This window comes from Mugil cephalus, chromosome 11, assembly GCF_022458985.1.
Source record: "Mugil cephalus isolate CIBA_MC_2020 chromosome 11, CIBA_Mcephalus_1.1, whole genome shotgun sequence".
Lineage (NCBI taxonomy): Eukaryota > Metazoa > Chordata > Actinopteri > Mugiliformes > Mugilidae > Mugil > Mugil cephalus.
The window spans coordinates 7,592,620-7,607,828 of NC_061780.1; the positions used below are offsets into that span (position 1 = coordinate 7,592,620).

The 15,209-nt window shown below is 39.7% G+C and overlaps 4 protein-coding genes across 6 annotated transcripts; 1 reads left to right on the top strand and 3 right to left on the bottom strand.

Moving 5' to 3' along the window:
* Positions 1 to 60: 60 nt before the first annotated feature.
* Positions 61 to 3,677, bottom strand: ing4 (inhibitor of growth family, member 4). 2 transcript variants are annotated; one of them, XM_047598582.1, is made up of 8 exons: positions 3,606 to 3,677; positions 3,093 to 3,164; positions 2,500 to 2,666; positions 2,283 to 2,397; positions 2,071 to 2,179; positions 1,830 to 1,974; positions 546 to 607; positions 61 to 430 (listed from the first exon to the last, which is right to left on the bottom strand). In XM_047598582.1, exons 1-8 carry the CDS (start codon positions 3,640 to 3,642, stop codon positions 391 to 393), a joined length of 747 nt encoding a protein of 248 aa, XP_047454538.1. In that variant the 5' UTR covers positions 3,643 to 3,677; the 3' UTR covers positions 61 to 390. The 2 variants fall into 2 exon arrangements, with proteins under 2 accessions (XP_047454538.1, XP_047454537.1); XM_047598581.1 differs by having other exon boundaries at positions 2,071 to 2,182.
* Positions 3,678 to 3,915: 238 nt separating this feature from the next.
* Positions 3,916 to 9,439, bottom strand: nop2 (NOP2 nucleolar protein homolog (yeast)). Its single transcript, XM_047599181.1, has 16 exons — positions 9,303 to 9,439; positions 8,495 to 8,622; positions 8,322 to 8,364; positions 8,178 to 8,242; positions 7,685 to 8,037; positions 7,251 to 7,461; positions 6,934 to 7,133; positions 6,709 to 6,798; positions 6,132 to 6,219; positions 5,866 to 6,006; positions 5,613 to 5,752; positions 5,436 to 5,525; positions 5,226 to 5,348; positions 5,013 to 5,110; positions 4,715 to 4,851; positions 3,916 to 4,621 (listed from the first exon to the last, which is right to left on the bottom strand). Exons 2-16 carry the CDS (start codon positions 8,598 to 8,600, stop codon positions 4,203 to 4,205), a joined length of 2,304 nt encoding a protein of 767 aa, XP_047455137.1. The 5' UTR covers positions 8,601 to 8,622; positions 9,303 to 9,439; the 3' UTR covers positions 3,916 to 4,202.
* Positions 9,440 to 9,594: 155 nt separating this feature from the next.
* emg1 (EMG1 N1-specific pseudouridine methyltransferase) lies at positions 9,595 to 11,433 on the top strand. The gene is made up of 5 exons (XM_047599185.1): positions 9,595 to 9,789; positions 9,951 to 10,052; positions 10,514 to 10,655; positions 10,785 to 10,990; positions 11,074 to 11,433. Exons 1-5 carry the CDS (start codon positions 9,640 to 9,642, stop codon positions 11,185 to 11,187), a joined length of 714 nt encoding a protein of 237 aa, XP_047455141.1. The 5' UTR covers positions 9,595 to 9,639; the 3' UTR covers positions 11,188 to 11,433.
* A 115-nt stretch (positions 11,434 to 11,548) lies between these two features.
* On the bottom strand, positions 11,549 to 14,504 carry LOC125016600 (histone H1-like). 2 transcript variants are annotated; one of them, XM_047599183.1, is made up of 3 exons: positions 14,406 to 14,504; positions 12,218 to 12,510; positions 11,549 to 12,093 (listed from the first exon to the last, which is right to left on the bottom strand). In XM_047599183.1, exons 2-3 carry the CDS (start codon positions 12,452 to 12,454, stop codon positions 11,593 to 11,595), a joined length of 738 nt encoding a protein of 245 aa, XP_047455139.1. In that variant the 5' UTR covers positions 12,455 to 12,510; positions 14,406 to 14,504; the 3' UTR covers positions 11,549 to 11,592. The 2 variants fall into 2 exon arrangements, with proteins under 2 accessions (XP_047455139.1, XP_047455138.1); XM_047599182.1 differs by lacking the exon at positions 14,406 to 14,504 and adding an exon at positions 13,182 to 13,508.
* Positions 14,505 to 15,209: the final 705 nt, after the last annotated feature.

A 15,209-nucleotide genomic window follows, 5' to 3' on the forward strand; every position in this document is an offset into this window, starting at 1 on the left:
CAAAATACTTTTGTTAATTTTGTAGTTGTACATTTGAATATAGTATCAATTGTTAAACTATTTTGGGCGACTGTAGTGTTTATTCACTTGGGAAACAAAATGTTTAAAAAAAAAAAAAACAACAAAAAAGGTAAGTCACAATAAGAGCACCAAAGGTAACTTAAAAAAATCAAAAGTAATGTTAACCGTTTAAAAATTAAATATGTTTGTGTCCACTTGGCTACTTCATACACATTGTATCAGACCAAGGCAAATATGTAAACAAAAAAGCACCAAATGTTAAGGAAGATGAGAAACAAAACGTTCTAGTAACTAATGAAGAAATATTCTTCTCATTATCCATCCAACGATCAGCATCCATGTTTTTTGTTCCAGGACAGCCAGGGGGTTTTATTTCCTCTTTCTGTCCTGAGAGCACCGAGGACAGTACCTGGAAAGCATAGACATAAAATTAAGTGGTTAGGTTGGGTACTGGGTAACAATTCATAGCTTTAATTTACAGACTTAAGATAGTATAATGTCAGTTTCACTTCAGAGTTTCTTACCATTTGCCTCTTGGCTTGGTTGTCAGACCCACACATGCAAAATGGAACCACTCGATGGAGCACTGGAGGAAACAAAAAAGCGATGAAATGCTGTTAGGTATTGTGTAAATGAAGCACTTAGCCCAGACAAAGGTACCATTGTTCAAAGACAGCCATCCCCATTATCAAATGGATAGTGTGTCGTTTGCTAATAAATCATCCACTCTCAGTCAGTGACCTTCTCCACAGAGGAACAGGCACAAGACTAAATGACCCTTAATTGTCTTAATTTGAGGTCAGTATCTAGATACAAAAACACAAGGGAGATGGTGCACATGTGCTCTATAACTCATTATTTTAGCTTCTGTCTTTTTTAAGCATTACTCTTACTTAGACTTCTCAATGTCAGGCCTGGATCATAAAATTATACAGACATGACCTTTGCGAAATGTGAATGCTATTTGTTGTTATTTAAATAAATAAAAATCATAAGTGGTTTAAGAGTAATGTATTTTTACCTTTAATAGGAAATGTCACAAATGGGCATTATATTATATGCACCTTAATTCAAACGCTGTACCTTTTGTGAGGTCACAATTTTGATGATGATGGAGCTCACACTGAAGAATTTTAAAATACCATCTTAATTTCATGGGCAGGCAAAGCAACTCACCAGCAAAAACGGAAAACAGATCCATTGAACTCGAAATTACACCTACAATTATCTACAACAACTCATTTTTGTCCTTTAGTTCACATGGTGTCATTTGTATATTAATGCTACTATAGTTGTATCCTCTATAACAAGATCATATATATATATACTGTGTGTATATATATATATACATGCATATAAAGCAAGTGAACATTTATAAATGCCATAACTGATCCTCAACATTAAAGTGAAGACCAATGTCCAGCTCATTTAATGTGACCTTTGGCTGAGATTGAGGGTGCAACCATGCCAACCAGTGATCTGTTCCATGTCTGGTCGTGTTTTACCGCTTTGAGTTTGACTGAAGATTTCCTTCTGTTACAGGGGCTCACCTTGGCCAGATGGGGTGCAGTACAAATATGGTGTGTACCTAACCACACCCAAAACACGAATACACCACACGGTAAATAGAAAAATAAACTCAAGTGGGCTCGGAAGGTATGTTTTTCTTCAACATAAATGTACTGAATGCTGATAACACAAGCGTGCACACAAACAGAACAGTGTGAGGTTAAGTCAGCATAGGAATGGGCAATTCACAATACAAGGAATCACCAGGCTTAATGTGGGAGCCATACAATAAAACTCACATCAGTGTTGTCACAGCCAATCATCTCGCCATAAGAGACCTGATGGCACAGACAGTATGTTGGTTCGTTGGGGTCCACTGGCATGTCCAGTACATCGGATGGGTGCACGTTCCCAAAGTTGGCTGAAGGGCTGTTGAATTCTCCTCTGATAATTGTAAAAAAAGAAAAAAGAAGTGAGAGTTTGATTATAATACTAATTGACACAGGCCACCACAAGCCGGAAAGTAAACAAACCACTTACGGTTGAAGGAGTTTGACTTTTTTCTGTGCACTCTTAGGACTGCCATCTTCATCTGAACTCTTCACTTTTGACCTTGTTTTAGCTGTCTTCTTTTCCTTTTGTCTGGTGTCTACTGTATTACAAAAATATGAAAGTATTCCGCAAAGCAATTAGAGCACTGACATCAATACAAACAAATCTAAAGATACAGAGCAAATATGACGCACACATACCTTTCTTTCCCTTACTAGAGGTGGAATCGTAGTCTGTGCTCTCAATCTGCTTTTCCTTCAGATCAGCCTCAAACCGAGCCAGGTCTGTGTCAAGACGTCTGATGTGTTTGTCGACCTGCACAAAACAGGATTGAGTGGACAGATTTTGGTTCATGTTCACGTAGCACAGTAAAGCTAAAAAATGTTCATATTTATGAGGTTAGGATGAGGTACCAACCATTTCATAGGTCTGCATAGCAAGCTGCACCTTATCATCACCAAACTCCTTGCATTTACTGTAGGACTGCTGAATCTGCCTCAGAATGGACAGCTTTTGCTCAGAGGAAAGAGTCCGGGCGTTGGCTGTGTATTCCTTAGCCAGAGAGTCTATCTGTCCTTTAAGATCTGAAAAAAAAAAAAAAAAAAAAAGAAGTTCTAAAAAAGTGAAAACCAAAATGCAAATATACAAAATATTCTTGCAATGAGCATATCCCTAAACAGTGGGTTTGCTTATCACAAAAAGTCTAGGCTATCAGAAATATCTTCAGTCTACTAGTATGACATATAACCATTTAACTGCAGATGAGTACCTGGAAGAGGATCAATCAGAACTAGCTAAGAGTTCATTAATAATAATAATAATAATAAAAAATATTAGTGATTAATAAATTCTATAATATTGTGACTACACAGATCTTCTTGGGATTAGGATTGTGAAATCATGCATGGGTCACACTGCTGAACGTTTCAACAGCGGATGTAACGCATTAATAACAAAGAGCGAAAAGTTTTTGATTCACACACATCTCATACAGCGATCATAGACCTCACCTTCTGTGCGTTGATCTAGATCCCTCATCAAATTGAAGTTCCTCTGCAACTCGAAGGGCAAGTTTTCTATGCCTGTTGCGATGAAGGGGAGGAAAACACAGATCTTAGTACTGCGATCACCATAGGGATGAACAGTCAGGAACTAACACAACAACACTAACGTTACAAGCACGCCGGTGGCTAGCCTAAACGTTAGCATTTTAATTAGCTTCCACATTGGTCACATAAAACACACAAAACGAAGACAATGGAGTTTTTGTCAAGCGAACTTTAAGCGTGTAAGCAAAAGGTCTGTGCTTTGCGACATGAAACATTTTTTTTCACGTCCGTGTGTTGTGTTAGTCCAGTAAATAGACTGATCCTAAACCCGCGAATCGCCAGGAAACGAATGGGGCACTCACTTCCACAAAATGGCCTCTCGGGACTTATACCCCGCAACAAAAGAGAAAGTAGAAACTGGGCAAGTAGGATAAACTCTTTTCCTACACATTAACAGCTCAATATATGACTTACTGTCCAAATAATGCTCCAAATACATCCCCGCCGCCATCTTGGAAAATGTAAACAACACAGTTTCCGGTCCGAAATGGGCTCATCTGATTGGTTGTTTCCTCAACGCTGAAAGAAGACCCTCCAGCACTAACTCCCATCCACACTATTACACATCTTCATAGTTCGTCTAAAACCAACACTTTATTTTATGTGTAGAGGTAAAATTTGAAATTCTCAGCCATGGATCTGTGTCAATCAAATAAATTGAAGATTTAGGTGAACGTACAAGACCAGTAAGACTTTCTAGATTTGAATAAGGAATCAAAACAAGTGATGAGAAAAATTAAAATTTATTATTCTTCACAGATTTATGGAAGCGGTCTCAACCTGCAGTAAATCAACAAACATAATGAATATTCTGTGATACAAATAATAATAATAATAAAAAAAAACAGGTTAAGCAGGACAAGTTCAATCCATCTGCACAATCACTATATACTGCTCTGAAAAGACAACGGAGCACACAACCTGAAAATTCATTTGATAGAGATGTGGCTGAAGGTCAAACATAAAAAGTGTCTAATGTAATCTAGACGTTTTAACGCACTGTCCACGACATCAGTTTTTTTCTTGTTTCTCCAACATCAGCTTCAGCTTCTTGAATTTATTCTTTCCCATTCTGTTCTTGGGTCTATCCGTTTTTTTGACCTGCTTTTTCTCAAACTTGCTACCTTCTTTTTTGACAGCTTTCGTCTCATCGGTTGTCTCCACGGAAGGCTTCTTGGCCCCTGTCTCTTTCACAGTTTTTCCATCCAACTTGGCGATCTTTGCCTTCTTTGGTCCAGCGGGTAAGTCAGTTTTGCCTTTTGACTTGATGTTTGCCATTTTCTTGCTTACTGTTCCATTGGCTTCAGTTTTTTGCTTTAAGCCAGCTGCCTTACCAGGAACCGTCTTCTTTGTCTTGTCGTCTTTGGACTGTTTCCCTTTAGGAGACTCGGCAGCTATTGTCGCTTCAGGAGCCTCTGCATTCTCTTCTTCTACAGTAGTAAAAGATTTACTGGGTTAGCTCAAGATAAACAGGGTCAGTATTGTAATCAAAGTCAGCATGTATCGATAAGAGACAGAGCTACCTTTGCCTGCTGGTGCAGTTGGAACTACATTTGAGAACTTCTTCAGCTTGGCCACGAAAAACCCGTCCATGTTGTGTGAGTGAGGGTAAAACCGTCGCGTGAGACGCAGGGAAGGATGGAATTTACGTTCTTTGAACCTAAAAAGATAGAAAATCAATGTATGTTTCAGAATCAGAATCACTTTATTGATCCCGGGGGGAAATTACTTTTCGTTACAGCAGCTCCAACCCAAAGTGTACCAGTGTTTGAATGTCAGATTATTTGCCTTTCAAGAACACATATCAAATATTTAACTTACCTGGTGAAGCCTTCCTTGCCAAAGTCAAGTCCAGTAGGAACTAATTTCACGTTTCTTTTCTTTAAAGCGTAGTCCACGACCCATTCGTTCTCCTCCACCTAGTAGAATATGAACAGATCACTAACCGAATTCACTTTGAATGTACTAAAACAATGAGTGTTGCCCACATGTCATAAAACCAGTTCTGAACATAAATATATACATTATACAAACCGTTATTGAACATGTGCAGTAGACCAGGTATCCTCCTGAGGCGGACATAGCATTGACAGAGTCAATGGCAGACAGAATCAGTTCTTTCTGCAAGTGAGCAGAGCGCTGGATATCTGCCTCATCCTATCAGGACAGAGGTATTAACACGCTATTAAAACCAAACACAAGTATCTGTATAAATGTACACAAATACAGTGAATGTCGTCTTACCTTACTGGTCTTCACAGCCGGGTCTTTGGCAATGACTCCTGTGCCTGAGCACGGTGCATCAAGCAGCACTCTATCAAACCCTCCCATTACCTTGATGCAAAATGTCAGTAAGTCAGTATATTATACTCATATAGACTCATACAGGGCTGATGAACATGTGTGTGTACTGTATTATACCTTTGGAAACTGCCTGCCGTCGTAGTTGCTGATCACAGTGTTGGTGACCCCCAGGCGATGGACGTTTCCAACCACACTCTTCAGTCTTTCAGCATTGGCGTCATTAGCCACTATGACTCCTGTGTTTCTCATTAGCTGAGCTATGGGTGGGAATAATAACATGATGACATCAGTGTTTAAAAAAAGACCTAAGTCTGTATTTGCCACAAAGGTTATGGTTGATAACAGCTCAATTACACACAGCACATCTTACCCATATAGGTGGTCTTGCCTCCTGGAGCAGAGCTCATGTCCAACACTAACTCTCCTTCCTGTGGAGAGAGTGCCATCACTGGCAGGAAGCTGGAGGCTCCTTGTAGCATGTACTGACCGGACAGATACTCTGGGGTTGCACCTGTTTTAAAGCACATGAAGAATTACAGTTACATTTCTTGTGGGTGCAGTCGGCTGCAAATATACTTCAGTGAAGATCCTCTATTCCTACAGTAAGAGCACAGACATCAATGTACTGAAACTTACCTATAGGCACTGATGAGTCAAAGATGACCAACCCCACTTTAGACCATTTCCCCAGTGGATCAAGATTCACTCCTCTGTTGATCAAAGCCTAAACAAGCAAAATCACAAACTGGCAAATTTAACATGCAAGTTCTTGAAAACTGCTCCAGCATTTCATAAGACATTTCTCTTGTGTTTACCAATAGTTTCTGTATTAATGCAATTGATAAACACATGGCTTCTGTTCTATTCTTTTCACATACATTCCTAGCCAAACACAATTTATGTCAATTTATGTCTTTTTTCTATTTATGTGTGAATTTGAAATGCAGAAAGCTAATTTCGTCCATGTTTTCCTGTGTCTTGTATAAAAGTGGGTAACAATAGTGAGCGAGCGTCTGACACACCCACGCAGTCATCTGATCGTGTTTTACACTAACGTCATGATGTAGCTTTGACTTGGCTCTGCTTGGCTCTTGGCCGACGGAAAAGCAAACCAGTTCTTTGGAGGCACCTGATTGGAACCAGTTAAGCATCAAACTAGCACCGGGTTCTTTTTGGTGGAAAAGGGGTGGATATGTCCAGTCTGAGTCGTTACCTGCGCCAGGTCCCGCCTCCTCGTCTTCAGTGTGTTGGTCCGAATAGTGACAGGCCTCTGAATTTCATTTGCCTCCAGGAAATCAATCAGCTGTACACAAGAAAGAAAAGAAAATTGCTTTTTGGGCATAACCAGTTCTTGACACCTGCTATGTTTCGACTGTTATAATCCATTCTAGTAATAAAGAGCAAACATTATTGATGAACAAGAAGAAACAAAACACACCTCAGAAAGAGGGAAGAGGTCCATTAATTTCTCAATTAGAAAGTTGTTGTAACTGTAATAGGTGCAGAGATCTTTCTTCAGAAGAGAGAGGTACTCTGTTCTATCCCTCCCTGGTTCCCTTTTCTCAGAGAAATTACAAAGGACATCAACGTTGTCCTTTATTCTTTGATAGACAGTCTTCAGGTCTAGAGGCACAATACCTGAAAATACAGATGAAAAAAAAAAAAAAGATTGTTTACAGAATAATAATTGTATATTTACTGAAAGAATTTACTGCTTTAGAAGAGAGGAATCTACTAAGAAATGGAGTCACTCACCCTCCTCTGCCCCGGGGAGTGTGAATTTGTCCATGTCATCTATATTGCTTTGTAATGTGTCTTTCTCCTCCATATCATCATCAGATTTCTGTTCATCTTTATCATCATCATCATCATCATCCTCCTCCTCATCGTCATCTTCATCACTCTCCAGAGCCATGGATTCTTTCAGCTTTTTATCTTTCTTGGCGGCTCGTTCAATGGGAAGAAGCTAAATGTGGAACAAAAACACAGGAGTGACTATGTTATACTTTCTATATACTCTCACACATCATGTAACACTCTGCTGGAGTTTAAGATACAATCTACACACAAAGTCAGGGAAGGCATCTGAAAAAACAGTGTGGGTAATAATTACATTTCAACTTAAGAATAATAACTTTAGTGACATTTTAAAGTTATAGTGTGTTATAGTAGAACCATTTTTAACATACATCCTCCCCTTCACTGTCTTCTTCTGCTTCATCTCCACTTCCATCATCAAGTGCACCGTAGTCATCAACCATTTCTTCTTCATCATCGTCACTGTCGTCATCTCCATCTTCAATGTTGTCGTCGTCGTCCTCCTCCTCCTCCTCTTCTACCTCTTCCTCCTTTTTTTTCACTAATTTCACACCCTTCTTTCCTTGGTCTTTTCCTCCCTTCTTTTGCTGTGGTTCCCCTTCTTCTTCATCATAATCTTCTTCTTCCTCCCAGTGTTCATCGCTGTCGTCCTCACTTTCCTGTTCATTGATCTTCCGCTTCCTTGTTGCCGGTTTCAACCATTTACTGTTCTCATCAGTGAATCCTTCACAGAAAAAGACAGAGACACACTGATCAACTTTTCATGTGTAAAAGGCGAATTTTCACAACAGCACAGGTGTCAATTGGTAATGATCTGCATTTGTTAAGAAAAGTAGTTGGCCAGTAGTTGACTGATGTAGTTACCTTTCTTGGGCTGTTTCTGTGCAACATCTTTAGGCTTTGTCAAATTTTGGACTCTCTTCGCAGCTCTAAAACAATACAACACAAATAAGCAACTTGTAAATGTAGTAATAACATTTTCTGATATATAACTGCTCCATCATTTACCTTTTCCTGGATCTACTTGACAGACGTTTTGGTCCAGATTCCTCTGCAAAGAGAAAAACACACACTGTGATAACCAGGCCATAATAATGCAGCCAACATCATTTAATGGAGTTGATCAGTTCAATACAAGTGTATATATATATATAAAAAACACAAATAAACTTTATAATTACCATCAGTTATGAACTTGGCCAACTCTGCCTCTGCTCCCTGCTGTTTCCTGGCTTTTTTCCCAGGCCCTCTCTTCACCTTGTTGGTGGGATCCAACTTCCGACCCATAACTCCAAGCTACACGAACAGACTGAAAAACAGGACAATGCAATCAATGCCAGGGTGTCAGAGCAAAGGTAATTACTGGTCCTTTTAAGCTCCTGCTTCAGTGACCAATATGATAACATTGTTTATGTCTTATAACTGATGACAGCCAGGCTATCTTCCTGTTTAGTATCCATTGAGATGGATCTTAAATACACATGTCTTTGAACTTAGGGCCGCAAACTACTGACAATGTGGGAAGTCAACTTATGAAAGGTAACATGTATCTGAGGAATCATATCAAGCAGAGAAACTGGGGGAGCTCTGCTGAAAAAAAAAAGGATAACAATTTGTTTGTTATAATTTCAACCACAAGACACATGCTGAGTGTTGACTTCAGCAGTTGTCTAATTATGCAGCGGCGAACAGGTCACTTTACAATAGAAACTACTCATTAAGATTCCTCTGTCCACCACAGTTAATCGTTCACATTCTTAGCGGCACCTTTGTGGCTACATATTGCTGGAGTAATAGATACACAAAAGCACAAAACAGTTGCAATCAAAGTTTTATACTGAAACAGTAACGTCGTGGCAAAATACTGGTCACTGACATGATCGACCGTTCACGGCGTTTTAACAAGTTACAGCTAAGACTTCTGTTATTATTACTAGAGTAGTATTTAGCAGTAGAATTAAGGTCGGAAATAATTCTTCAATTACTCACCGTTAAACCTAATACTTCTGGATCAAACTTGTTATGGCAAGGTGCTGTAAGATGAAAATTTCCACACGTGAATTTTCCTTCAACACGTTGTAGTGGAACATCCGGCGCACAGAAATGACGCAGTGGTGGTGCCTACGCGTGACTCTGGGAGTCACTTTATAGATTTTCACGAATAAAAACGAAGCAAACTGTCATAATTGATAATATATTGCTGTTTTTAAATGTAGGTAGCTGTCTTAAAACGTAAGTATTTACCTGCACTAATAAGCAGGCAGCCACTTGAACGCATACTTCTGCTGTGACGTAAACATTCTGCGACTGTCCAGGAGAAGGCAACATGGCTACTCCTAACGAGAAGAAGCGTGGTCTTGAACATTTGGACGAATATGAACCAAAACCAGCTAAACACCTCCGAAGCCTGCATGACCGTATGGCGGAGAGAAGGCTGGTCGTTATACTGGAGGGAGCATCCTTAGAAACAGTAAAGGTAAAGCTCTAAAGATGTGTTTTTGTGTCGCTTTGATTCAAGCCCAACCAAATTCGAATGGAAGTGACATCAGTTACCACTCACTTGAATTGGTGTAGCCAACAGCTACAGTAAGTTTGTTTATAACCAATCGGTGTTGATGGACTGTCTGTGTCTTACAGGTCGGAAAAACGTTTGAGCTGTTAAATTGCGACCAACACAAAAATATGATCGTCAAAAGTGGAAGAGATCCGGGACACATAAGACCAGACATCACACATCAGGTAAACACTAATGTCACACCAGTCTTTCTGCAGCTGCATTATTCACTATTTTTAACCACCCTAATGTTTCATTTCAGTTAATTATTATATATAAATAAGTATGAGCTATCTATGCAACCACACGAGATCTGAGCTCAGAGTCAGGTCTCATAGTCAGCACCTTATTTAAAGATTTAATTTAAAGTGTGCATTATGACCAAATACTTGTTATTAACACCATCAAAGTAAATTTTCGTCGCTGCTGTTACATATGTGCTAGCATAAGCACATTGATGATATTTTTCAGCACAATAATAGTAGTCTTAAAATTAGCTTCAAATATTACGTTTGAGACTTTGCTTATTTTTCCACTATGTGTTTTGTCTGCAAGTAAGCAGTTCTTTCAATGTGTAAGGTTGTTCAAGATATGCCTGCGATCGAAGGCTATTTAAATAATTTGCTCATTTGTTGCTTATTTGCAGTGTCTACTCATGCTGATGGACAGTCCGCTGAATAGGGCGGGCCTCCTGCAGGTTTACATCCACACAGAGAAAAATGCATTAATAGAGATCAACCCTCAGACCCGCATCCCAAGAACCTTCAATCGCTTCTGTGGCCTCATGGGTAAGCGATCTTATTTGTTGTGCTTTCTCTTCTTCTGCATGCATTGACCTCTGTATAGTATAAAACAGTTAGCATCCTGCTTACCTCCACGGTTAGTCTCCTAATCTTTCTTCTTTTCTTTTTTTTTAGTTCAGCTGCTGCACAAGCTGAGTGTAAGGGCGGCTGACGGTCCCCAGAAGCTTCTGAGGATGATTAAAAATCCAGTGTCTGACCACCTGCCTCCTGGCTGCCCCCGTATTGCCACCTCCTTCTCTGCAGGAGAAGCTGTCTGTCCCCGGTCGTTGGTGCCTGATGGACCAGCTGCAGTTGTCATTGGAGCATTTGCACATGGAGCGGTGAGAAATGGCTCTAGGTAGTAGTTCTCTTACAATTGTATGAGATACTGTGTCTGTTTTACTGATGTCTCTCTCTTCAACAGGTTAATGTGGACTACACGGAAAAGACTGCGTCCATCAGTAACTATCCACTCTCTGCAGCACTGACCTGTGCAAAGATGTGCTCTGCCTTTGAGGAGGTGTGGGGTGTCCTGTGAAAGAACAATTCCTGGCCCTTATTTCAATGGACTGGAAACACTGGACCACATGTCCAGTAATTCCACATGGACTAGAGACATGTAATGTGTTATACACTATATGTGTATACTTACTGTATATAAATGGTGTTTGTGCACCATATGGAATATTCATTGTTTTTGTACCCAGTGCCATAATCAGGTACAGACATGGCTGTTGATGACTTATTAGATGTACATTAAAATGTATGACTAAATACCGAGTGATTTTTGGTTCTATACCTATTGAGAAGACTCCACAGGAGGACATGTTTTACAGCACAGAGGAGGGAAATACTTATGTAAATATGAAGCAAATAGATTAACAAAAGACATGGTACCATTTCAGGTTGCTGCAAAGGTTTATTAATGATCAGAATTAACTCATTAGTAGTAGTAGTAGGAAGATATTCTCTTGGCTTCCCGATGTTTAAGTGATCTTGTTTTAGGGAGCCTCCGCTTTGGTCGTTGCCTTCTCCGGTAAGATTTATGCGGGCGTCGGACACGCTGTGCTCGTTGCTTTCGAGTCCTCAGAGTCTTCCTTGGTGCCTTTCTAACTCTTGTGGTTCGGTTAGTCGAAGATCTGCGTCTTGCCCCTGCTGGCTTTGGTGATTTTCTTCTTTTTTTGGGTGTTGTCCTTCTCTGTTTATGGGATTTGATTGCTGGTTTGCGGGTCTTGCCTATAGGTCTGTGCGATTTGGCAACTACTTTGCGAGTCTTGCCCTTTGGTGTGTGTGATTTGCTTCTTGGTTTGCGATTTTTTGTGACTGGTCTCTGAGACTTTACTAGTCTGGGGGATTTACGGGGTCCTGTGCTGTGCTTCAGCTTTCTTTTTGGCTTTGGAGGTTTCACAGGGATTGTCTTTACTTGTGTTGTATCCGGCAATTTCTGATATTTATAGAATATAAAAGGTTCACAATTAAAGAAAACTGTTTGGCCCCATCAGCCACAAGTTCCAAGTAAACATGTTACATGCACATGTTACCAAATTAAATGACCAATTGTATTTTACCTTGTTGTTGAGTTTGTAAGTTGTACTTCTTGTAGTTCGTACAAGTGTCTCATTGTTAACCAGCCTATTGGTCACCACGTTGACCCGCTTGTTGTTCTTGCTGACGTCGTAGCCTCCAGCAGCCAGCGTCTGCTTGAGCTCCGCCATGCTGATCCCACCTTTGTGCTTGCACTGGGAAACCACACTGAGGATGAGCTGGGACACAGGAGCAGTGACCAGCTTTGCTGTGTCGGCCATAGGTGCATCGCCAGCATTTGTTTGAATTTTGTGTTTGAAAAGGCGAACAGGAGTTTCTGAAAGATCAATAAAGATGAGAGATACGAGAATTCAAAACATTATTTTTGTAACAGAATCATTGCAAACTTAAGAGAAATACTAATGTCTGTGATGGCTAACACAGAACGCCAAAATACTGTCCCCAATACTTTTTTTTTAATGTTTCATTTATCCACTGTGGGTGGATTTCTGGGTCCCATCACTTTACATCGGGTAGTTTACATTTTAACAAAAAAACTTGATGCATTCATTTGCATCATTTCAGGCAAACTTGTAAACATGAACACATTTTTAAGGTTTTAGAAAAATATCGTATTGAATTCAATATTATATTGAAACAACAGGAGTATAAGGGGACAAAAAAAAACATTTTAAAGCTATTTAAAAACTTATTTGTGAGTTGTAGTTTTGTTTTTACTTAAAAATGTAACAAAACAAATATTGAGAATGCCCTTGTTTTGTTTTTGTTTTTTATTTTAGTTTCCCTTTTAAATACGGTTTAGTTATAAAATAATATAAAATAAAATAAAAGGTGATTAAAATGAAAGTGATTGTAAAGTCTCTGGTTTAGTCTACATGTTTGGACTGAATTACCTAGTGCAGGTAGCACTGAGCTAAAGTAAAGCTAATTTTAGCCGAAGTTAGCTTTTAGCTGCCGTCGCCTAGTTAGCGCTTAGCCTCGACTCACTTGGCAGAATAATTTTCCCTTTTCCCGTCGTGTCCTCCTGATCCTGGATGGCCCTTTTCAGCATTCGGCCCAAACGTCTGGCTCCAGCTTTTCCAAGACCTTTTCCAGTCGGAGTTTTGTAAGTCTTTCCTGTTGGTTTTATCAGCCTAAAATGTGGGTTTTCTCCTCCAAATAACAGCCTGATTGTAGCATTTTCCCTCGCAGAGGCTTTTGTAGGAGCAGCTTTCCTACGCATTTCTGCAGAAACTCTGGAAACTCCTCGGTTGATGTTTACTCATGTGGGCCAATTTTCAAATCTTAATAGCACGTTTTGAAAAATAATATTTCTGTGGTTGTTGTATAAATATTGGCCCTGAACCCACGAGGCTCTAGATATATTTCACTAACGCTATATTCTTAGTAAACATTTCAAAGGAAAATAATTCTACTCCACATTTATTTTACGTAGTTATTTACAGGGTTTCATATGAACAACGTGTCCCACTTCCTTGCATTGACCAAACTGACGCTATTTTCCCGGGGATACGGGCAGCGACATGATGGTGACTTTGGAGCCAGGATATTGATAACCACGCTTCCTTCAGACACACTCATTACTTACTACTTCCACCAGTTAAAAGGTGATATTGGATTAAACACTATTTATTTATTTATTTAACTATAACCATATAACTCTCACGGTCCATGGCTTTGCAAAGCAGTTGCCATGGCGACTTGGTTGCCATGGCGACTTAGTCGCCATTATGTCACATCCTGTTAGCAGCGGTGTCAAATTTATTTTAATTCAGGGGCCACGTGCAGCCCAATTTGATCTCAAGCAGGCCAAACAAGTAACACTACAGAACAATAGCGTATAAATAACGACACTTCCTTTAAAAAAAAACAACAAAACAAAACATTTCATCAACAACTTCAAAGTCTAGTTTTGGCACATTTGACAAAGACGCTGCGATTTCCTGTCAAGTTCGGGCCAGTGTTTGACTGCGACTGTGACCAGAGCCTATATTAGAAAATGTCTAATATAAGCTCTGACTGTGACCACAGCTGTATGTTAGAGGGCGTCTGGCCAAGTCAAAATCATGGGAGCCATGTTTACTGCATCGGAGGAAAGATTCTAAGGTACAGAGTAACGTTAACCCTATGGGGCGCATATGCTATGTTGACATAAATTGTGTATTTTCATATAAATGTTATGTTATTAAATATTAAATAGCTTCTACTTACTTTAAATATCTCGAATGAACCTGTAAAATGCAGCCCAATCATCTCATCAGTCAAGGAGCTGGGTCTAATTACCTTCCCCTCCGTGTTCATCCGTCGCCGTGAAAAGTTCGAAATTCTACAGACAAATTTTAAATAGTCAGAAATAGTGACAATCAAACTGGTCCTACTGTTATTTTGTATTATCTTTATAATATTAATTACATGCACACGTTTCATCCTATTTTTGTGGAGCTTTGGGGTGCCTTATAATATATCAATTATAAAACTTGAAAACCCGAACAGATATTGGTTTGTTGCTTCAAGGCAACATTGTGCGACAAGGGTAGTCAAACACCAAGTTATTCCATAATAAGTTTTATTAATATAACAAGCATGAACAAATAAACAATCAACAAATAAACAATGTCAATATTTCATACAACAATAAAACACTAAAAAACATTTAACATTTGAACAGGGATCTCTGAGGGATCCGTCATTTCATTCCTTGTGGAACCTCAGGAAGTAGTTGCGGTCAGGGGTGAAGCAGAGGTGCACATTGCACTTGCGGCACATTGCTTTAGGTGTACCATTGCACCCTGGCACCTGCATCGGCCCTTGTCATTAGACATGATCAGCCAGTGAGCTGTGTGATCCAGGCGGACATCTTGGACTGGAATGGGAGCTGTGGGTCCTTTCCTCCTCTTCTCCTCATATGCGCTAGCAATGGACTGGCTGGGACGACCTCTTTTTGGCGTATAGAGCCTCATTTGGTCCTTCTGCTCCATGCCAGTGCCTTCACAGTCTCTTCTGTAGAGCAGCCAG